The sequence below is a fragment of the Cupressus sempervirens genome, chromosome 4, assembly GCF_028749045.1.
Source record: "Cupressus sempervirens isolate cs-2001-9-10 chromosome 4, ASM2874904v1, whole genome shotgun sequence".
In the NCBI taxonomy this organism is placed as follows: domain Eukaryota; kingdom Viridiplantae; phylum Streptophyta; class Pinopsida; order Cupressales; family Cupressaceae; genus Cupressus; species Cupressus sempervirens.
In genome coordinates, this window is record NC_143121.1 from 167,766,330 (window position 1) to 167,791,962 (window position 25,633).

The following is a 25,633-nucleotide window of genomic DNA, read 5'->3' on the forward strand; positions in this document are numbered from 1 at the left end:
TTTGGTCTCCTTGTGTAGCACATTGCCTTGACCCCATGTTGGAGGAAATTGGCAAGCTTGTGTGGGTCAAATCATGCGTAGAAAGGGTCAAAAATATGTGCATCATGCATTCGTCATTAGCGCAATGAGGGACTACACAAGAGGCAGGGAGTTAGCTCGTTCAAGCATCACAAGGTTTGCCTCAAATTTCATCACACTGCAATCCTTGTTAAAATCAAGGGCAGATTTGAGGAGCATGTTTGTTGGGCAGGAGTGGACTACATCTTCCTATGTTGTGACTAGTGCAAGGGTAGATGTGGTGAATTGCATCTTTGATAAGGCTGGTTTTCGGAAACCTGCTAAAGAAATCCTTGAGGTAAATTTCTTACAATTTAACATTCATTATTTAATTGTTTACTGATTTATTTTTACTCGTAGTTTTATATTTAAGTTTTGACTCAAATGTTTTTTTTACATTAAATGTAGGTCACTAGGCCCTTCACATCTCTTCTACAAACTGTTGATGGGGAGAAGCTCTCTATGGGCTACATATATGAGGCCATGGATAGAACCAAGGATGCCCATTAGAGCCCAATACGCAAGAGTGTAGGAGAAGTATGCCCCTATTTGGAAGATCATTGATAAGAGATGGCAGAATCAGCTCTACCGACCCATCCATGCAACAGCTTATTATATGAATTCATCATTATGTTTCCGTCTTGATTTCAACACGGATGAGGAGGCTCTTAACGGCTGTAATGTCCCCATTTGTTGCCAGCATCAGAATTTCAGGGATTAGCCTAATATTGGATCCTCGTAGGCTAATGAGGATGGTTAGAGGGTCTTTTGACGATTGATTCATCTCCAACATTCAGGGATTTATGGATTTGGCCTTCGTTCGATATCATTTGGACTCCATTTGTCATACTTACCATGTATAGTAAGTTAGGAGTAATAGAGATGGACCCTTTCTATTTTTAGAATGTGTATTTGGTCACATGGGGAATTATGAGGAAAGATTCCTATTTCAGACGGCATGGCAATCAGACAAGTATTTCAAGAGATATTACAGTTCAAGTGACTTAAGTAATTTATTTAAATATTTTAATGTTATTATAAAGTTATAAAGTAACTTACAATAATAAAGTCACTTTAATATTATAAAGTGCAAACATAAAGTTACTTTATGATTTAAAGTCAATTTATGACAAAAGTAACTTAACTGACTAAAAGACGAAATTGGCTTTTTATCCCACATTGCTTCCCTCATATCGAGGTTATAAGAGCGTGGAGCTACATTGGTATTGACACCATGAAAATATGATATTGATCAAATGCAAATGGTTGCTTAAATGTGACTGGTTATCTTAAGGATGAAAACCCTTTAGAAGATTGTGGAGACTAGACGTAGCCCCAGTTTCGCTTCAAATATTACCAGAATCAGGTACGCATGTACAGATTTGATATATTGTCTCTGTCAAGTTGTTCCGGTAGGAAAAAGGTTATTGGTGAAACCTCTTGATAGCCATAGTGACAATGCTCAGTTCAATATCAAATGTGGGGACTGTTGTGACAGTCTTAGAAACACATAATGTTATAGTCTCCTCCAACATACAGAGTTATTAGCAGATCATTACAGTATAACTGAAGTAATAGTAGGACAGTCATCTCAGAGGGAACTAAGAACGGAAGTTATTCAAGTCAGGGTTAGTCCACGTTCAACTGACAGTAAAAGGAGTGTGGCATTGATATCCAAAACATCATTACTGGTTCTTGAGGATGTTCACTCTCAGGAATTACACCTCTTCCTCACTGTTGAGACTACGCACAACCAGGAAGATTTGGTTTGGTTCAAACTTCAAAGGTAAAATCTGCTTGTGATTCATTTTGAGTGTCATTGTGCAATGAGGGCGCAAATCTGAAGATTGGTGTTAGGATTGGAACTGTAATAGTATTTTAACAAGTTGACCAACTTCTGGAAGTCTATACCTACATATTAGCTGTGATACATGATATTATGAATGTGGTACAAGCTGGACTTGTCACCTAGATGTTGTACAGGTTTCAAAAGTGTTACAGCAATACCATTGTAGCCATAAATCGGACATAAGGAAGTTGTTATATGGCAACCATCAACAACAGTGGCAATGTTGGACCTGCAGTCTGTTTGAGAGTCATTTACAGCCATCATATTGCTGCCATTATGTTGTACCAGAGCCATGATGTGTAGTGCAAGCTCCAATCAGTCCTTGGAGTAGCTAAATCAGGGTTCAGAGGCTCTACACATGTTAGAGAAGTTTTGAAGCTATTCTAGTATTGCAACATCAATCATTGTTTTTGATATGTAAGAAATAAGCACCAACATTCATTTGAAAGGCATTACTATGACTGATTAATCTGAAAAGTTACTACTGTTGTTTACCAGTAAATAAAATATAGCAAACTTCTATGAATTTGTATTGAATGTTGTATCTATTTTGTGAAAATATTGTTCAATGACACTTCCCTTGATTCTTGAACTAAACTACTTAGTAAACACCAACATCATCACTCTATCCTACTTCAACTTACAAAATCAGTTTGTAACTAAGTTTCCAGATTGCTCACAAACTGTTTGACAAAATTCAGAACTGCTGAAAGATAAACTTTTTAAGAGCAACACAGGGAGCAGGACATTACACCGGCCTATATACAATGATCCAGAAGTTGAGTAGTGATGAGGATAGCGCAGCTATGAGCTAGACAAATTCAATATTAAAGAAGGGTCAATTTTCTCTAGCAGGCTGGCCATAGATGCTCGGACAACAATGCAGCTAGGTAAAAATAATATATTCTTGAATCATAGGTTTATGTCATGTCCCCAATTTTCGGTGGTAGTCTGATTAATTAATTTGATTAACTTGGTTGTCCAAAATAATGAATATTTTATAAGGACGACTAATTAATCATTTTAATTAAATAAATAAATGATATTAAGTTAATTACTTATAAAGTTATCAAATAAATAAATATTAAAAGATAACTTTATATTTAATTAATTTAATAAAGTGACTTGGATTATAAAATATTTAATAAAGTCACTTAAGAGATAAGATCAAAAATGTTCTAGAAGTCTCTGGAGAAGATGGAGAGAAAAGAATAAATAGGCACCCTGGGGCTCCATTCGAATCAGGGCAGTTGTTTATCTTTCTTGTTTCAGATTGTGATTCCATCACCGGTGCATTGTGGAACCTAGGGTTTCTGCAATTGTCACAACTGGCCATTGAGAACGATAACTCTCAATTGGTTCGCAATTTTGAGGGTGTGAAATATCAGTTGAATTATTGCAGATTGGAGGTGACATTCAATCATTTCATCAAGACGATTATCTGTGGCTTAAAGCCAATTTTGTGGTTCTTGTATCACTATTTTTGGAGGATTCGATTTAAATCATCAGGACAGGGGCAGAATTGAAGATTCAAGGCAGAATTGAGGAATTGTAGCGTAGGCGAGTTTCAGTTTTTCAGTGGGCTTAGAAGGGGTTTGATTGCTGATTAAAGAAGAAAGGTTTTGATATCACTTAACTAGGTGGATCGAATCTTAACTGTCAGGCTCCAATCGCAAGTTTAACTTGCTCATAATATCCGGTGGTGGCGATAAACTGATGAGGGCGGATAAAACTGGGATCCATCGGCTTTGAATGTTCAAATAAGCAGACCTGACGGATTGAAAAGACTAAGCTGGAAGCTAGGCGATTATCGAGTTTGAGGAAGCAGCCGAGTTTGAAGAATATCGAGGGATAACTCATGATTTTTCAAAGCGGTAATCACCATTAACGGATTGGGAAGCATATCTCAACCACACTCCATAGTTACACATGACTCAAGGCACGGGGTTTAGTATTAGGCGGATCATATTAACTGGCCCACAATATCCTGCGGATTGCAAATAACAGTGATTCGTATCAATTCCGTGGCGAAAGACAATTATCATTCATGGTGAAGCGCTTCATAGCTATACCAGGAGTCGATTAATTGTAACCCTATCTGGGTCACCCGACTGCAAAAAAAATAAGGATCGCATTGGGCGGAAAGCATTTGGTTTTTTTTTTTTGCACACCGGTTCTACTCCCCCTCGCAACTCGCAGGTTTAGCATTCCCATTGGGTGACTCTGCAGATCACGATTTAGACAGGATAATCTCAGATCAGAATCCGACCAGAGTTCCCTCACCATTCGCCGCCGGATTACTGTAAATATTGTGGACACGAAGACTTAGGCGACAGTGCAGTTTGAGCGCGAGTTAGCTTCCATTCAGAAAAATGACGAAATAATAAGGAGCGGGTGTCAGTCAAGTATCGGCCCAGGACTCGTTCGAGATAGCAACATATATCCAAAACATAGTTGCAAATGGCGGTTCATGGTAACAGCAGTTGTCAGGTTTCTTCTCTGATATTGTAAGTCAAAGATCTCAGTGATACAGATTGTTATTTGATATACCAAAATATTTGCAATAGAATTATTTTTTCCTTGCATTCGTTGTTACTTATCTACTGCATTTAGTTACAAATTGATTGGGTGAAATATACATATCATGGGTTAATCCTGTTTAATGCCAAGTGTTCGACAAATTGTCATACTTCGGTGTTGACATAATTCATATAGTAAAGGTCACTACAGTAGCTACTAAGTTTACTGCAAACTGTTTGAAGACATCAAATTCTCTGAAATATTAAGATTCTAGTAAAATAACCCATTGGGGGGGGTTATTTCAGTGGTATCAGAGCTTGTCAACGAAGTGTTTGACGAAATGTCTAACCCTTAAAGTTTGAGTTTTTGGTGTTAAAAGAGGCAATAACCTGTCGGGGTTATTTCAGTTTATGACTTATAAGTTGTGCATTTTAATTTTTTATTTTGTAATTATAAAGTTGTAAATGAGACCAATTCTTTTGTTTTCCCTTATTTCAGATAAATGGTGGCAAATGTTTAGGCCCACAACCCAAAAATTTCAGAAGATTGCCATCCATATTCTGAGTCAGCCAAGCAATGCTTCTGGATGTGAGCGCAGTTAGTCCATGTTTGTTAGAAATATTAATCTTTCCTTCGATGTATTTGATTTGGGATATTCCAAAGATCTCTACATGTAGTTTGTCCTCTTGTACACATGTGGAGGACATGTCATTTACTTGTCCTCTAGTCCACATATGAGGACAACTCATTTTATAATTCATTTTATGAAAGAAATTAGTTTATAATCCTTAAGAGGATCTTGACACTTTGCATACACTTACTATGAATGTGGCATTCATAGAAGTTGGAGTTACAAATGTGACTCATTTCTCATCCCTATAAAAGAGATGCTTCCTTCTCATTCTTTTTTACACATCACATTGATGTGATTGTAATGAGCTATTTTGCTCCAACTCTCTCTCTCTTCTTAGGCTTTTGCCTTCATTCATAATACTTACAAGAGGTTTTCTTTTCTTTCCCCTTTCAAATCCTTTGTCTCCTTTGTTGCTCTACTTTGATGCATGCTCTTGGAACTTGGTTATTTCATGGTAACATTGTTTCTCATTTGACTCACTTGGATTCATTTCATTTACTTGCTCTAGTTCATTTCATTTCAAATCAATCTTGCCACTCAAAACATGAAGTTCATTCCCCTTGACTCTGAAATTACTATTTAGGCATGAAATTGTTCTCATATGTTTAAATTATTGACTTCAATTACAACTTGCGAACATGAATATCAAATTAAAGTTAAATAACAGTAAGCAATTTTCCATTCTAATCAACTGTCGTGCATTATATTCATTTGCAAAAACAAGGATCAATGGAACATTTACAACTGAATTATGAACCTGAATTTTGATTTAGCAAATTACCCCAGTAGCCACTTCACACTCTGCCTCTTTTTGTTCACTGAAAATTCCCTTGGAAGTCACATGTGATGAGCTAAATAATTGTATCGCCTAGCAAATTGATCGCAGCCTCTAGCGAGATGTGCAATTGCAACAAATGGCCAACTGTGAGTTATCAAACAAGAGCGCAGCTCCTAACTGATGTGGCGTGAGCTTCCAACTAGGCATGCAATTCACCAAATTGCAAGTGTTGGCTTCAGAAACTAACGTAGGCCCTCCAAGAAACTTGTCAAGTCCAAATAACCTTCAATATCTGCTACAGACTGGTAATGGTAGCTCAAATGAACTGCAAAATATTTCCCCAACTGTGATCGCAGGCTGCAGGCACTTGACCTCCAGCAGTATACGGATGTCTGCAAATTTGGTGGTAATTCAACTTTGCAGTGTCAGTGGTTTTCCAGGAGATAAATCGCACCAAATCTGCAAGGAAGAAATCGCTCCAATAGCCAGAATTTATTCACAATACCAACCTCTTGATTTTTGCAGCACAACAATGACACCCCAGCAATTCTAGCCGTCTAGGGATATGAATATAATCACCAGGTGCAGAAAAAATGGACTCCACAAAAAGCTCTCTCTCCAGATCTAAGAGCCTTGTTGGGCACTTCTCAACTACAAACATTACAATGTGAGATGATATCAAATGAATAGCCTTCTTTCAGACACAGTAGGAAACAGAAGAAGACAATAGTGAATCTCAGATTTTGATCCACAATGCAAAACCCAGTGCCAAACCCCTATACCTCAGCTAGGCCACAAAAATCCATGAAGTCAGAATTGTCACAAAGATGACAAAAGCCAAATAGATAATCAAATGATCAGGTGCTTTTTCCCTCACAATGAACTCATATTTATAATCCCCCGAAGGTATTTGTTTCCCAAATGAAACTTCACTTAAGAAGCTTCACCCACAAAACATTACTTTATAACATATAATAATAAAGTGTCTTTATAATAATATAAACGTTAGCAATTAATTAATTAATATGAGCTGACACAATCAACAACCTCATCCGATGCAGGTGAGGACCAACTACCAGCACTGCCATTTGCCTTGTAAATATGGAAACTAGTCAAATTAGACTTACTAAAAATAGTAAGTCCACCCCTAAGACCCCCAAATCATCATGTCAGCTCATGAGGGTCGCTATAATGAACTGACTCAACCATTTGCAAAAGCTTGCCAAAAATGGGGACATTACATATTATTAGTGTCAAGAAGAATCTAAAGAGTCTAGGAAAGATAAAAGGCATGGTTTTGGCCCTTTGGTGGCCGCTCTCTACACCAGACTAAGGGAACTTGGGTAAGGACGAAGATGCTAAGCTGAAATGGAGGCAAATTTCACTTTGAAAATCATCCATCAACAATGGCCTTTCTATGGGAAGGTCTCTAGGAGGAAGTTAAAAGGGATATTTAGGTGTGGGGAGCCAGAATTTCTACAATTATTAGACTTACTTTTGAGTGAAGAGTTGACGGCAACTGACTATCAATATAGGGTCAATCTAGATGTTTCTTCTGTAGTGTTTTCATGGGCTCTCCAACTAGCAACAAGGAAGGAAGTCCCTTGGATTATGAAGGTAATCGTAAAGCTACAGTGGACGAGTCGTATGGTGCAAATGTTGGCTTACGCTAAGCTTGGTTATGGCTTCCATGTGCAAAAGGATGGTTGGAGACTAATTGATGGCTCGCGGACACATATTAACCCTTCTTGGTATGGAGTGCTTCATTGAGGATGGAAGTGAGGATTAATGAGGTCAGGAATAACTAGCATTTGTTGAAATATTTTGTTTGGGGGAAGCAGATTGAAGATCAATCCCAAGGCTGGAGGGAAGGAAATGAGAAAAAGGAGTGTACAAAAAATCTATGGAGAGCCTATCATTCCTCTAACATGTCACAAGAGGGAAGCTAGAGGCATCTTTGTATTGAAGGTCTTGTTGTTGGGTACTACTATATGCAAGACCAAGAAGCAAAAAGCTAGGGTGGATCATGAGGTACGATTTGTGTGAAAGTTTTTCTTGGTGGGTTCAATGAAGGGTTCAAAATGCTTGTTGTAATGTCAAAGGGTTTTTATAGGTCTAACCCTTAGACATTTTCTTGGTTGTCCATAGGAGATGGACTTTCTATAAAAAATTATTATATTAATAGCTAGGGCACTTTGTAGGCGTAATATACAACTAATATGAAGACCTAATTTTGGCAATGGACAAATAGCAACATAAGGATTTGATGTTAACATTCTAATATTTAATAAAAAATTGTATAATACCGAGCAAAAAAGCAGATTTGTAGGCTTCAGCATTGTTGGTTGCACCAAAGTGGAGCAGTGGGATGATACAATGTTTTTCATATGGCTAGTTTGTGATCTTGGAGATGCAGTGGAGAATTGCTTTAGGACAAGTAATGTTTGGGCCGAGAGGATTGTAATGTCCCCAATAATTCAAGTGACGATTAATTAAGCTGATTTTTATGAAGTTGTCAAAAGAATAAATGAAATATTAAATTGATGACTTACTATTAATTAATTTAATTAAACAATAACAAAATAATAAAATATTGAGAAATCTTAGTTGAGGACGGAGGATTGGAGGGTCGAGGCTTCCCTGATATGACTCTACGAGGTGATATTCCACATCATCTCTTGGGAGTTGTGTCATTACACCTGGCTTCCCTATGTCTTATCAAGTTGTCTTGTTTGAATGTGTGTCCTTTGTCAACATCATTTATGAATTGTTCCTTTTGTTTGATTGTTTTTATCTAGGGCTTTATTGTTTTAATTTTTGTTGTCTCTTGCATGTGTAAACCTTTCAGGTGCCTACGGAGTTTGACTCTCCAAGCCCGTTTTTGGGTTTGACTCACTTGCAATTTAATCGAAATTAATGGCCAGGTACGGCCAAGTAAGGAATAAATTGATAATAGCACAAACAAAGAGTTGGAAAAATAATTGTTTCCGACTCTGATACACTTAGGAGGGAAAGAGAAAGAAAATAAAAAACCCTCATATAAAACAATTCTCACAGAGGATTCGGTAGTCCCTTGCCCAGTCTCTGTAGAATTCAATGGAGTTTTCATTGACGCAAAGTGAAATGAGGAGGTTTACTAAGGACTTGCTCCAATGGACTTAGAAATGGTAGTGAGGTCGGAACTAAAGACCTCGGAAGAAGAAGAGACGATAAGTTTACACCTGCTACCCTTAAGACTTTGTCTCTTTCTCCAAATGAAGACATGAGAATGGCCATAAAAAATGAACAAGCAAGGTTTAAAATGTGGCTATTTCTTTGTTGCAAAGGACTTAGATTCACTTCCATCAAGAAAGTTTTTTGATGATTGGCTATTGAATGTTTGGGGCAAGAAATTGGGCATTGTTGTTAATTTTTGTCGAATGTTTCAAAAAGGATTCTTTGTCGTATTTCTTAAAAATCATAATATATAAGAATGGTTGTTAAAAAATCATTTTGGAATGTTGGGAAATCTCTATTCAAAGGCTTCCTCTAGTTGCCTAAGGGAAAATATTGAACAAGTTGTATCCCATTTCTCTCCTAGCTGGGTCGAAATCAAAAGGCTTCAACCAGAGTTTTACCTTTTGTTTCTCAAATTCTTAAACCAATTGGTTCAGTCCTGCAAGTGGAAGAATCAAGAGTAACCTGATTTTCAGGTCCAGTTAAACACTACACTAGGCAGCTTGTGTTTTCGATAGAGATCCATCCCACCCATTTTTAGACCATTTACAATCCAGTGCTTACAGAACAGAATGCAGGCGGAGATAATTATCTACTCGCTGGCATCATTGGATACATTTTTTAATTCTTTATAGCTATATATAGAACAGCTCATGTACTTTGACTTTCATAATATATGCATTTACAGATACAGAGCACTATACTCCTTCACTTAACTTATCTAGCTAATGGATGAGTAAATGATTCTACTACCCTTAACTACATTTCTTTGCTAAATTCAGATTCAGATAAGAAATACTTCATGAAACCTCTTGATCAATCATATCAGATGTAATAAACATGACTCTAGATTTATTCCTTCAAAGCATCAATTTCATTTAGTTGGCTTATAGTTGAGGATTAAATATTCAAAAAATGTCTTTGTTTAATAACAATGGTTTATTGTAGCAATTTTCATATCCAAAATTATGTCCTGCATGTTATATAAGATATCTTAAACAATCATTTCTGAGATTGTTTCTTCAATGTCTATTTCTCAAATAAATAAAATTCTGAGCCACTTCACATTAAATGTAACTAATCTTACAATGAAATACAGATATTTTATGTGAAAATCACTTTTCTATTCTCTCTCTAAAGCAATTGTATGAAGCAGAGAGAACTGCCTACTAAGAATCGATGGTCAATTTCCTGCATATCAATTTCTGGACATCTATGGAATAACACCACAAGTAACGCAAGGATGGAAAGATTAATCATTTCAATGTCAATAATATAGAAACATAAAACTGGGAGGGAAAAGAATCTGAAGTCTATAACGAGATCTAATAAGTCATGACAACACGCAAATTCTCTGAATGGTCCAATTCCCTAAGCAGTTGGAGTTGACTTGCTTCTTTTCCGATGTTTGTCGTCATTCAAAACTAAAACAATGGAAATTTTCTTTTACAAAGTAAATTCCAAGAAATTGCAAATGCAAATAATAAACAGAAATAACACACCAAAACCAAAGCAAGTAAAGATTAATCATTTCAAAATTATTCCCTACTCTGATTCAAATAACATCAAGCATTGTGACTTACTGCACACCAAGCATAGGAATGACCATTTGATAGAGAACATTGCAAAATGATTACTCTTTCAGCATACAATGGGGTAAACTGTTACAAAAAACAAATACACTTAGATGATTTTTAAAGCACGTGCTGACATACAACCATCTTTACATCTACAGTGCTCAGCCATAAGAAGTCAGTAAAATACCAAATAAACTGAATATTAGAAGAGTACTTAATAAAACCTTATTTCATAATAAGTGACTACTACACTAACAAAGTACCATCAAATAGACAATATAACACAAGGAGGGCTTTGTCAGTCTGTGTAAATAATGGCATCATAATTTTAAAATATACAATTGCATAAAAAAATTAAAATATACCTTGCATTGCTGGACAATAGAGAAGCAAAAAGAAAATAAAAATGCATTAACATCCAAATATACAAAAGGCCACTCAATTAAACTCTTGTGTTAAAAGAGTTTGTAAATGTAGAAGTGGCCAAAACAACTTCATAGAGCCAAGATAACGTGCATGCAAAGAGAACCTGTCACATGGAAAAATGGAGTAAAAAGCAAGGGTTTGGCCTCTGAAAATATTGGAGAAATTATATTATCAGATAATAGAAATGATTAAATATTGAAAGGATCAATCCTTATAAAAGGCGATCATGCAACCTAAATGAGACCTTAAAAGGAAAATATTTAATAATTAACATAATAATAAAATGTTGCAAATGCATATAAGTGAAATCTTAAGATGGGAGTACAGATAACTTAATAAACATGACTGAATTAAAACTTTACTCAAACACCCCCCCTCAAGATGAACAAGACTGCAGCTACAAACAATGCATGAAAGAAAAAGTAACTACAATGCTGAAAGCAAATTTGGGTCCCAAACAACATGGCCTGATGAGGTACCCAGTCAAAAACAAATCTCTGTAAAGTAGAGAAATAGAGAAAACCTTATGGGAAAAACTCTATTAGAAAAAGAGATGAAAAAGCAAGTACAAATGCAATGTGTCAAGAGAATCTCTCAAAACCATAAGTACAGCCAACACCTCCCCTCCCCCTGCCTGCCCAAAAGAGGATTGAATCTCCAAACCCCCCAAGAATGATAGAATGCATTTGTCAATGTGACTCCTATACAAAAGAGACAAAAGCATCAGGCAAAGAAGAGGAAATCCCTGAATATCAGGTGAAATTGGAAGGCCTTGCTGATGCTCAAAGGAAAATGCATGAGGATCCTCTAATGGAATCTCCAATATTGGTGGGATAGCAAGTAAGTTGAATACATCATCTTGAAGGAGATGAGTGTCTTCGAATATGTCTATAACAACTGCACTAGGTGGCTCAATGCATGGAGCTATAATGTTAAGCAATGTTAAAGAGGAATACTATTGAACAAATGTGAACTCAACAGATGATGAAGGAGTAGAAGTCATGACATTGGTCTTAGGAACAACACATAAATTCAAGTGATCTGACTTCACCTCAATAGGCTCTTGTGAAGAAAGACAGTGATTCTCCAACAATGGAGATGGTGGACCAAAATGAGAGAAAGAGTACAAGCAGGAATAATGATAAAATGTCCCTTTTGCAATGAGATTTCTTGTCTATCTTTTATATGCACTAGATCTCGTGTGAACTCAACTGTCTTCCCTATCCCACTATGAGTAGTCTAATAGATAGAGAGAAAGTTAGAGGACAAAGATGGACCACATAGTACATCATTGAATGCAGCATCCCTGTTGCAACAATATTTCCTGTCTGTCTTTGATGTGCACTGAGTCTCGTGTGAACCCAATTGTCTTCCTTGTCCTACTGTGAGTAATCTAATAGATAGAGGACAAAGATGGAACACATAGCACATCATTGAATGCAACATCATCAATGTCAATAAAATCTTTCCTACATACAGTCATAACAATGTTGCTCCCCATCAAAGTGTGCAGGGTAGGAGAAGCCTCAAAAGAAGAGAACTCGTGAGAAGACAGCATATAGTGTGAAGCATATGAATTTAGTAGCCATTTGGAAGAGTGTGGACCAACAGTTGCACATAAAGCATGACCCTTTCCTTGGTCATGTCGTTCTATCTAGAATGATGAGGAGGAAGAAGACCTATGAAAAGTAGATAAGATAAGATAAGATAATAATATTAATGTCCAACAAAAGACCACAAAAGGTCTATGGGACTCAGAGTTTACAACAAGACAGCTGACAACAGTAGGAGCACCAAACAGTGTCCGAGAAAAGCAAACAACAATAAACAAGAAGAAGAAGAGGGAGGCGCAGAGAGGCCACAGCAAAGACTAGGAGTCCTTCCTTGACAAAAAGAAATCAGTCGCAAAAGGATAAGACTACGAGTGGACAGGCCCCCTAATCTATCTCTGTGAGCTCATGGAGGAGTGTCGCTGACGTAAGAAACCGTTGCCGGGTCTAACAGATCTGGAATGACCAATAGAACTAGTAGAACTAGACGGCCTTTTCACACCCCGTAAAGGAGATAAGGGTGCGAAAAAGGTAGTAATAAGCTGATTAGAGGTATGTCGGTGAGGAAGTAGTGACTATAAAGTACTATCACAGAGCAAGGTGGCCTCCTAAAGATAGAGCATGAGACGTTGTTGGTCACAATAACTGAGAAAGCTGAAAGAGAAAAACTGTCCCAGAACAAACAATAAAATCTCCCTCTGATCTCATAAATGATAGGGCAACTAAAAATAAAGTGTCTCTGTCTCAACCTGTGCTAAAGTATATAGCTTACAGATCCATTCTCCACTGTCAATATGATGGTCGGTCTGAGCCTGAAGACAGTGAGAACCAACTCTGAAAGACCCCAGAGAGATACACAGGGCATGACACCACCGTCAAGATAGGTTACTAGGACAAACAATAATCCCATCACTGATCTCCAGAAAGTGTTTGGCATAGAAGGCCATCCTCGGACGTAAGCCACCAAGAGGCTTAGTCTAGGTAGTGATAATGTATAGTCTATAGATATCTAGTCTAACATGCTCATTTAACTCCAGTTGAGAGGAGAGGAGATGAGAAGGGGCATTTAGCGAGAACTGATAAGGAGGGAGATGGTCAATATCAATCCCAATCGAACTTGGCAGAGAAGATGCCTGTGCATGCCAGCAACGAGCTCGAGAACTAGTATCAAAACTCACAGTAGCAACAGATGAACTATACGCCACATAGGAGTATCTATCACGTTCTCCAACCAAATCCACAGAACCACGCATGCGATGAAGGAACCAAATCACATCAAATATGGCCACAAGACTGAAGGGATGAGCACCAAACTTAGCAAGAATGATATTATGAGAAGTGAACATGTGACATCTAATGATGCATCGTAAAAGTAATGTTTGAACCCATTCAATCGAGGCCAAATCAGAATGATGCAGGAGCATCCTGGGTGTAAGAGCAATCTTGCATCACCCAAAAATATTTTATTTTCAGTCTTTTCTATTTTAATAAGGACTAGTAGACAGGGTGGTTATTATTTATGGGAGCTTACTATTTTTTAGTAAGTTTGTCATATGAGCTCGAAATGTTCTCATTTTCTACATGGAGGTTCATTTTAGAGTTATAAGCCTACCACAAAAATCTCATTGCTCTAGCTTAAGTATCGGAGAAGTTATTACGGATTTCCAGTGGAAAAATTTGCAAAAAAATCTTCAAGCTCACCATTGGAGGGCTTAGAGTGCCCGGATAAGGTCCGAAAACTCGATGGAAGGGCGCTTTCACTATTTTGAGCCTGTAGATCATGAGCTGGCATTTCCGAAAAGTCGTTCTAATAGCCAATCGAAGCAACGATTCGAGAGTTATGGCCTTCCGAAGTTGGGCTACCCAAAATATCTAAAATAATTGTCAAAGATGTATTTAGCTGACTCTATATGTATTGTTAGGGTCTTTCTGCCCTAAGTATTAAGTTTCATTGTCTAGAACCTTCCTGGGCAGCATAAAATTGCCTATTTAAGAAAGGCCCGAACATTGTCTAGAACAACTCTAGGTGATAGTTCACAGCTTGTCTTGTAGATTATTATAATGAAGGCACCCATGTGGGTTAGCATATTGTACTTGTGAATTCTGTAATTCTGCATTTGCAGCGCAAATAAGAAGTCCATATTTGTGTATCTCCTTAGGATCTTTCAAAGTTGGTTCTCACGATCTTCAGGCTCAGACTGACCATTATATTGATAGTGGGGAGTGGATCTATAAGCTTTGTACTTTAAGGGAGGTGGAGACTAAGACACTTCCTTTTTCAATGCCCTGTATATTATGAGATCAAAGAGAGATTTTTCTGCCTGTTCCGCGAGTGCTACTCTCTCTATATGACTTTTTCAGCTACTATGATCAGCGATATCTTGCACTTTATCTTCGTGAGGCCACTATGCTCCGTGATAGCACGATCTAGTCACTGTTTCCACACCAGCACTCTTCTACTCAGCTCATTACTACCTTCTTTACACCATTATCTCCTTTGCATGGTGCGAAAAGGCCCTCTATCTCTACTAGATCTATTGGGCATTCCAAATGTGTCAGATCCTATTCCGGTTATTTACACCAGTGACACTCCTCTATGAGTGGCCAAAGACAGTATAGAGCCTCTACAGATCGGCATGCGTATCATTCTTGACTGATTTCTTTTCGCCTAAGAAGGACTCCTAGCCTTTCTCGACATTCTCTTTGTCTCTTTGTTTGTTGTTGTTTGGTTTTGTCTTTTATTTTCGAACACCTTTGCGTGTTCTTGCTGATGTCAACCTCACTACTATGATCTTTCAATCCCATAGACCTCTTTTGGTCTTTTGTTGGACATTAATATCATTATCTTATCTTATCTTATCTCACATTTGCTGTTGTTTCTTTGTTTTCTGTTATGGTTTATGGTATTATGGGGAGCACCCTTCATCACAGAACCAAGGAGAGAAGGCCCCCAAACCACTGAGCCATAAAGAACAATCAACCGAACAAGGGAGTCCAAGAGGGATAACTTGGATGAGGTATCCTGAAAATGGTGTTTGAAACATTATTTCTCAAGCATAGCAAGAGAACCCATACCCTTACTAGCTTTGGACTATATTGCCAATCTCATACTGAAGCGAGGTCTAGAAAAATTCACTCCTAGATACATATAAGAAGTGATCTCAATCTCGTCCCTGAAAAAAGAAGTGAAAATGAGAAGTCTTTAAGCAATTAAAGATCATAACCCGAGTCTTACCCAGGTTAACCACAAGTTATCGCTAATCACAAAAGGAAGCAAAACCATCAAGAAGCCTCTGTAAACTCTCTAGAGAAGAAGCAAGAACCACATCATCCGCGAAAAGAAGAATGGAGATCAAAACCTAGTGTAAGTAGCAACCGTCACCTGAGGCGAGGACTTCAAAAGGAAGTCCTTAAGCTCATCAATATACAAACCGAACAAAGTGGGGGAGAGAGGACAGCCTTGTTTAACCCCAATGGTGTTATGGATCGGAACTAAGAATCCCTCAGGAGTCCTCATCTACCCCCCAGAGTTTCGTATAATCTCATGATAGCAGTTGGCAACATCTCTAAAATCCCAATCACCCGAAGCCTCTGAATTAGAGCCATCCTAGGAACAGAATCAAAAGCCTTGCGAAAATCAACAAAGCAACAGTAAACTTTCACTGATCTATGTCTAGCCTCCTCAATAATAGCTCATAAACTGAAAATGTGATCCATGGTCCGGTAGTCAGCCCGGAAACCACCCTGCCCTCTAGCTCTACAACCTTTCCTCTCAAGCTCTCTAGATAACATAGCATTGAGGGTTGTAGCATAGTTTGGCAAACGTGTGCCTGATCATAATGGTCCTGTAATCCCAAGGATCAGAGACAAGACCGGTCTTATGGATTGGATGTATCAGATGCCTGGACCAAGAAACCAGAAATCCAGTATAAACCACTCTATTAAAGAGTCTAGAGAGATAGGGGCCTAGAACCGAGGCACCAAACTTGAAGAGTTCAGCCTAAAATCCCTCCATATTCGTCACTCTATTGCATCTCATGGATATGATGACCTCGCAATGTAAGAGGGGGTGAACAAGTGACAGAAAGGAGGCGGGATGGGATGAATAGAAGGCTGCCCAAGAATGTCATGGTGTGAGAGGTTAAGGAGCGAAAGTCAAGGATGGAGGACAGAGGGGGACAACGGGGAAAAAGGGTGCGCCAAAACAGTTGTGGATTTCAGATCAACGTGGAGCAAAGGGATTCACACTAGGAAGCGATAAAGGATCATTTCCTACAACGAAGAAACGAAGGTAAGAAAACCAAAGGTCAGCAAAATCGAGGGAGTGTGTCATGACACCTCCTAAAGAGGAATCCTACAATTATAACTAATAAAATTATATAATAATAGTTCATTATATGATTAAAATGTATATTATCGTTATTCACAAAAGAAATATTATTAACAATATAGATAAATATTTATTCTACTTAATTATTCATAGTAATATAAATTTATATTACTCATAATAATAATAATTATAAACAATGATAGTAACATATGTTAGTAAAGATGCATAACTCATTACATTAATGTCTATAGACATCTAAATATAAATCAATACCTAAATCGATACATTTAAATATAATTAATACACAAATCCAATAAACAAATTACTAACCTAAATCATTACACTAATAGTTAATACATAAACCTACCTACCGATGGAACATAATTGAGGGACATGTCAATTCAAGATCGGACTCCACATGGATATAAATGGAAAGAACATAGTACGACAGAGGGATCATGAATGGGTTTCCAGGTGGACATCAATGCGAAAGATATAGAATGGAATCCAAGGAGTGCATAGAGGATTGCATTCGTTGAGACATACGAAGCTTGACATACTAAAGTACAATGACACAACATCACCGAATCACGTGGTCAAAGCACATAAGATATCACACCCGCATTGAAAGCTGAGTCAAATGTAAAGACCGAATCATATTCAAGAAGGAAGACCAAAGCATATCCAAACAAAGGAACGACCATCCAACTCGGATTATACGAGACATACAAAAGAACATATCAAACATTCAACCAAAATTGCAGAGCGTTGTACGAACCATAGCCTTGGTGGAAAGCACGGGAATGTAGTATTAAATAAACTTTGGTGGTAAACGACTAATATAAAAAAGGAGGACCAGCACAAAAAGGGAGAATTGATAATTAGTTTATGGATTTTCCAATAAAGTAAGAAAAGGGCATTAAAGTGGTAAATAGGAGGGGGGATACAAGTTAACATAGTATTAGGAGATATTTCTTATTTCAAATATATTTTATATAAAAGTCCTTATCATCTATCTATCTATATATATATATATATATATATATATATATATATATATATATATATATATATATATATATATATATATATATATATATATATATATATATATATAGTTCAAGAATTTGGAGTTTCTTGAAAATAATATAAATTCTACATATTTCTCATATAGAATGAATACTTGAAGTTATTCATAAGTCCCTAAATTGGAAACTAAGAGTGATTTGAGGTACCTCCAAAATGGGACATTACAAGTGGTATCAAAGCAACTTTCTTGCCAGCCTTTGGAAAGTAGTTAATGCAAAAACACCAAGGAGATCAAAGAGCATTAGAAAGGGAAGGAAGGAAAGATTCCACCAACATGAACAAACAAATAAGTGAAGAATTGAAAACTTTCATGGAAAAAACAAATCAAACTACTCAAGCACTCATGGAACAAACTGAAAGAAACACTCGAGCTATAACCGACAAAAGTGAAAGAAACCGACTTCTCCTAGAAGCTATCCATAATATAAACAAAAATGGGAAGGATACAAATTCTCACCAATCCGAGAATGATGATAATAATAATAATCAATTACATATGCTAGAACCAGAATGTAGACCCACAAGGCCCCCCTTCCTACTTGGAGGGGAACAAGAAGATGATGGAATAAATGAAGTAAATAATATAAATGAGTACTCTAAAATTGATCGTGAACTTAGAAGGGAGATACCCTTTAAAGACTATTGTGATGCTCGAATTAAGTCACTATCTAATAGAAAGAGACAGATACACGAAGAGAAGGGACTACGAGAGGAGATAAATAAAGTGAGTCTCCCAAAATTTGACAGATCAGAAAGAACTACAGCACACTCACAGGTACAAATGTTGGACACGTATCTTTCCTTAAATCCTATGACAGAAAAAGTTGTTATTCAATTTGTTGTTCTTCATTTAAGAGGAGTAGCACAGGATTGGTGGCAACATGGCCTTAACAACCAGGGCCATAAACAAATTAAGAGTTATGATGAATTCACCCAAAAACTCATAAAGAGATTTGACCGAATAGACTTAGAATGGTACTTCAAAAGATTAACCCAACTTAGGAAAGAAGGATCGGTGATGGAATTTTCTAGGGAATTTGAAAGGTTATCAGCTATAGTACCTAAAATATCACAAAGGAGACTCATTTATTTATAGATGGGTTGAAGGAACCAATCAAAAGCGCAATGAGAGCACATGAACCAAAAAATTTAGAAGATGCAATCCAAAAGGCATTAAAATTTGATACACACCCGACAAAGGATAGGTCCAAGAACCATGCACCAAGCACACATTCTAAGCATTGTGAAAAAGAAAGAAATCACTCCAAGGAATCCCAGAAAAATGAGTTATGTTACCATTGCAAGGAACCATGAACGTGGCCATAAATGCAGAAGAGAACTCAAAAGCTATCATGACGAACTAAAAAGAAAAAATTTATGTTTTTATTGCAAGGAAAGTTGGGAACCAGGACATATATGTGGAAAGAGAAGCCAAGTTCGAAGAATGGACACCACACTTGATAAGGGAGAAAAGGAAAACATGAACAAGAGATCTAAATATAATCAAGAGAGTAATGAACATGCGAAGGACCAACAAGAACTTGAAGAGCTACAATTCTAGTGGTGATTCAATGAAACTTTAAAAATATATATGTAATAAAAGGGATTATAATAATTAGTGAATCAAATTACCTCCTAGGTAGACCACCTTGATGGATGTCAAGTGCTGCCATTAAGGCTATGAGGGCCAAAGTTTCGCTCTTGGGCTTAGGTAGGATATTTAAGAAGAACAAGATTTCCATCTAAGTAGATCACCTTGATGGATGTTGAAGTGCTACCATCAAGGCCAAGAGGGCCAAAGTTTCGCTCTTGGGCTTAAATTGAGAAAAATGTTAATGGACATCTAAGTAGACCACCTTGATGGAATGGTAGAATATTTCCATCAGGGCCAAGGGAGCCAAAGTTTCACTCTTGGGCTTAGATTGGTCAAGTTAAGAAAAAATTTGACATCATGTCAACTTAATCCAATTAAAAATCTGCCAAGTAGACCACCTCATTGGATGATTGATGTCTTCCATTGAGGCCAAGGGGGCCAAAGTTTTGCTCTTGGGCTTGGTAGGATATTGGCTTAGAACTAATTTATCATGACTGATCCTTTCTTTAGAGCTATTATATACATGTACATGTTAATAATTATTTGTACTTGTAGGACCCATGATCAAAAAGCATACTAGGGAAGTATATTTTATATATCGTTCACTTTACTCTACTTCATTGTGAAAAAATAAATTATAGAGAATCAACAAAGAATGTATGATGTGTCTGCATCATGTATACTTCGTGTCTTCATGCATTTATGTGACTACCTTGTGTTTGCTCCGTGTTTTCATTCATTAAAGATGTATATCTCAAAATTCTTTTAATTTTTTTATATGCAAATATGTTTTGTATCTATAAAGGAGTTTGTGTATGAATGATATTGCTTGAGGACAAGCAATTTTGAGAAGGGGAGATTGTCATGACCCCTCCTAAAGAGGAATCCTACAATTATAACTAATAAAATTATATAATAATAGTTCAATATATGATTAAAACGTATATTATCATTATTCACAAAAGAAATATTATTAACAATATAGATAAATATTTATTCTACTTAATTATTCATAGTAATATAAATTCATATTATTCATAATAATAATTATAAACAATGATAGTAATATGTGTTAGTAAAGATGCATAACTCATTACATTAATGTCTATAGACATCTAAATATAAATCAATACCTAAATTGATACATTAAAATATAATTAATACACAAATCCAGTAAACAAAATACTAACCTAAATCATTACACTAATAGTTAATACATAAACCTACCTTCCGATGGAACATAATTGAGGGACATGTCAATTCAAGATCGGACTCCACATGGATATAAATGGAAAGAACATAGTACGACAAGGGAATCATGAACGGGTTTGCAGGTGGACATCAATGCGAAAGATATAGAATAGAATCCAAGGAGTGCATAGAGGATTGCATTTGTTGAGAGATGTGAAGCTCAACATACTAAAGTACAACGACACATCATCACCGAATCATGTGGTTGGAGCACATAAGATATCACACCCGCATTGAAAGTTGAGTCAAATTTAAAGACCGAATCATATTCAAGAAGGAAGATCGAAGCATATCCAAACAAAGGAACGACCATCCAACTCGGATTATACGGGACGACGTACAAAAGAATATATCAAACATTCAACCAAAATTGTGGAGCGTTGTACGAACCATAGCCTTGGTGGAAAGCACGAGAATGTAGTGTTAAATAAACTTTGGTGGTAAAAGACTAATATAAAAAGGACCTGCACGAAAAGGGAGATTTGATAATTACTTTATGGATTTTCCAATAGAGTAAGAAAAAGGGCATTAAAGCCGTAAATAGGAGGGGGGGTACAAGTTAACATAGTATTAGGAGATATTTCTTATTTCAAATATATTTTATATACAAAGTCCTTATCATATATATATATATAGTTCAAGAATTTGGAGTTCCTTGAAAGTAATATAAATTCTACATATTTCCTCGTATAGAATGAATACTTGAAGTTATTCATAAGTCCCTAAATTGGAAACTAAGAGCAATTTGTGGTACCTCCAAAACGAGGCATTATAGAGTGAGCCTTGAAAGCAGACAGCATTGAGCGATGAAAAGCTTTGAAGTCAACATTGGACCATTGCTTTATAGGACATGTATTACAGCGTTTGCTACAAAGGGAGAGTGAAGGACAGTGAGGTATGGAAAGGATGGCAGACTTCCAATTGGTCGCCACAAGCAAATCAAACATGAGGAGGCCTCACAAGAATCAGTAAAACATGCAGGACTAAGGAGTCTCAAAAGATGAGAAGAAAAGAGCTCACTGTCACCGTCGAGGAAGTGATAGCAAGTAGGGAGATGGGCAACGGAAGGAAACAGATGAGGCGACTAAAGAGGAGGCAATGAATGAGGAGCAATACGAATACAAATACTAAGGAAAGCATGGTCTGCAAGAGGAAGGCGTAAGATGGTGAAGTTGTAGATGGAGGGAGAAGTGAGGGCTAGTGCCTCCAACTCAACAAGAGCTCAAATCCAAGAAAGCAAGGAAGACCGTTCAAGATCACAAGTCAGAGGACTCACAAAGCTGCAAAAGATGGCAACCATAGTAGGAAATCGCTCCAAGAGCATCATCAAAAATACGCTGAAGTCCCAAAGTAGTTAGATCAATCTCAATGGAGCAGATGGAATCAGAGCATCAGTCATAAAGTAGAGTCTAGAGTTCTCTGGTCCTCACATTGAAGTCACCGAGAATGATGAAGTCTCCCAAAGAAACGAACTGAGAGACACTCTCTAAGGTCAACAAAAGGGTCTCTGTCTTCGGTACCATGGATAGCATAATGGGAGGAAGCTGGTGGGAAATAAAAAACAGCAATAAATAAATCTTTGACGATGACTCTTACGGTCAATAAAGACACACATGAATCTGGTAGACATATCAGAGTGGACCATAGAAGTACTGCTGAAAATAGAATCTCTAATCAAACATGCAACGCCGCTAGACCCACAGACCCCACTAGAAGCACGAACCTCCTCTCTACAAACAGATAACCACTGATACCCTATAAACCCCGGAAGAGGACGCAAAGGACTCTTGTGGATCTCAATGATGACAAGTATATCAGTTGGGACCCCACTACATCATGTAAAAGGCCGGGTAATGACCATAAAGAACCATTACCATTCCAACAATTAACAAGAAGAGAGCAAATTGGGGTCTCCCTCTTGTCCGATTGCCGATGAGACCATCATTTGGTCTTGGGGGCCTATCTCACTTCTCATCCACTAAGGGGGGGCATCCAAAATAACTGCTTTGAGATTCCTCGTAATTACCCATTTACCAACCCATCTAGCCTCCACCACAATGCCACGAGCATGTTTTCGCTCTACAACCTGAGCCTTCGTGAGATCGTCATTTAGGAAAATCTTAAAAGGGAGAGAGAACAACTTCCTCTTAGCTCTGAGAGAATGGAGTCTATCTATAAGTGTGAGAAACTGGATGAACAAGATGTCACCATGGCCAATCCAACATTTATCCAGTATGATGTCGGAGAGACCAAGCTGATCACTAAGGAAAGAGCGTCTAGCAGAGAGAGGGTCAGAAGTGGGAGGGAGACCGTGGACCCGTAGATTGAACTCACGAGCCCACCTCACCCGCTCATCCTCAATCTTCCCCTGAACCATCTTGTCAAAACTAGCTAAAGGTTGGCAGCAGTTGCGTTATTACAGTGAGAGGCCCACGATTTCACTTTCTGTTTAGTTTCAGAAATCAAAGAAGAATGCTTCACTATGATTACCAATTGTTGCTCTTTGATGGTATCTAACCCATCAAGTTGCTCGATAATGGACTGAATATGGGTTTGTAAACTTGCAGTTTTGGAGGTGAAAGTATCAAAGAAACATTGGATCTGAGAGGAATTGGAACTTGTGGTAGTTTTGAAATTTTGACAAAAATTTTAAAAATCAAAAAAAGTCCTTAAAAATGATCTTGGTGAAAACCTAGCAATAGGCACTTTGATGTATCTCCAAAAAAAATTTTAAAATTACAAAATAAAAAAAAATTGCAATAAAATCCAAGTGGTGAAAACCTAGAAAAGGGTGCTACTTGAGGCCTTTGCATCCTTGTTTCTTAGTGCGTGTCCTTGACACTTAAGCTTTCTCCATCATGCCCTGTCCTTGTTGCCTTGGTTTGGAATTGGTCTTGTCTTTGTCTAGGGGACATAACTATGTTAGGTTTGGTCTCTTTGATGCGTTAGTCTTTAGGACACCTCGCAAATAGTTTTTTTTTAACACCAACCCAAACTGTATTTTTCAATACAACCCTTGACATCGACTATTTTTCAACACTTATCAGTTTGGTCTTACCCAGTTTTGTCATGTGATCTTACCTACTTACAAGCATTTGATCCTTATCCTCGGAGCTTAGTATCAATTAACACACTTAAATTTTTAAACACAACACTTAATGTTTGAGCTATGTCATGATCTTTTCTTTGTGTGTTGACTATTATCGATTTTCGTTGAGTGTCCTTGTCTAATAAGTCTCTCCGATATGCATAGCTAGAGGACTTGGGATATGGGGCATATTTTTATTTGCTTTTGACTTGTGGATGTGGTCTTGAAACTCTAGAGTCTCCTGTTGTCCCCTTGAAACACTTAGGAGATTTGAGGCATCATCTTTGAGTGTTTTTGCACAACCGTTCTTATGGTCATCCTAGCATCTATGCCTTGATGAGAACGTGGTTTTGCTACATTAAATTGGGTAAGCTAACATCAAAGTCATCTTGACCTTTATGTCTTTCATGCTTATGTTAGAATCTTTCCACATTCCAATCCAATATAAATCAAATTCATATTTTCATAGTTGTGCTTGTGACTAGTGATGATTGTGTGATTTTTCGATGTCCGTTAATAATGGCCCAATGATAAAAATAAGTTCCTTAAAATTCTCCAATGAATGATGAACACAAAAACCTATGTTACAGTTGCTCTATTGCAAGTACACCTTTGCATTTTCATGTAGCTTGCATTGTTAGACTTCATGTTAATTTGCATTTTTAGGTTGCATTATGAGTTTGAGAGGGTTTTTTTTCCTCCATCTTTCTTGTGGACTTTTAATCAATTGTGGTCATATTTTGATCTTTACTTCCTTATCTTTTTTCGTGATCTCAATCAAAATTTTCTATCTTAAACAATTGATTGATTTTGGGGCATTCTCTCTTTCTTAAGGCAAATTCTCTTTCTTCTCTCCCTTTCTTTCCACCTTTTCCAAACTTCTATCTTCCATTCGCTTTCACCCCACTTCTTTTCTTCTAATTCAACCTTAGGGGCATAATCTTTCATGCTTGATGATCTATCGTGGTTTTGTGATCCTTATATCTTTCATCTTACATCAAGAACCTTATCTTTAGTTCGATTTGATCAAATTTATCAATTTGTTGTTTCTCCTCTATCTCATTTCAATTTTGCTCACAAGGGGGCAGTACCTATCAAACTACAATCCTTGATTCAGCTTACAATCCTATCAATTGCTCCGCTTGAGGCAACCTTGCTTGAGATTCTTATCTTGGACATGTCAATTACCTATTTACAAGGGTGTTGACCTTGTCTTTTTCAATCAGCTTATCCTTGTCCCGATGTGCTCCCATTCGTCGATCACACATCTAGGTTACTTTGTGATCCCAAATCGATCTCACACTTCAATTGCATTCTTTGACTGCATGTGTTCCCATAAAAATCACACATTAGTCAAAGAGAGGCAAATTTATGCACACTAAAATGGTTGCCTAGACTAAGGGCCCTCATTCTTCAATTTATCCAATAACTGAATCAAATTATCAATTTCCTGAATCAATGCCTTGCAATACTTTATCAAATCAATTTTCTTGATCAAATCGTAATTAATTCAATTATTTCAATATTTCCTAAGGTTTGATCATTTCATCAATAATCTTATTTAATTAAAAGAAAATCTCTCTTTTAATTAAATTATTTAATCTTATTTAATTAAAATCTCTCTTTTAATTAAATAATTTTATCTTATTTAATTAAAATCTCTCTTTTAATTAA

The 25,633-nt window shown here is 37.0% G+C and overlaps 1 protein-coding gene across 2 annotated transcripts in view; it reads right to left on the reverse strand.

Moving 5' to 3' along the window:
- The window catches only part of LOC149560512 (G-protein coupled receptor), a 209,227-nt gene that overhangs the window by 164,184 nt on the left and 19,410 nt on the right, over positions 1–25,633 (reverse strand). The window contains exon 2 of one of the 2 annotated variants that reach the window (XM_089824707.1): positions 10,638–10,715. The exons of the other annotated variant lie outside the window; for it this stretch is intronic. Within the exon in view, the coding sequence (XP_089680833.1) occupies positions 10,638–10,677 (40 nt within the window). The 5' untranslated portion in view covers positions 10,678–10,715. The remainder of the gene's footprint in view (positions 1–10,637; positions 10,716–25,633) is intronic. 2 annotated transcript variants of the gene reach the window in all.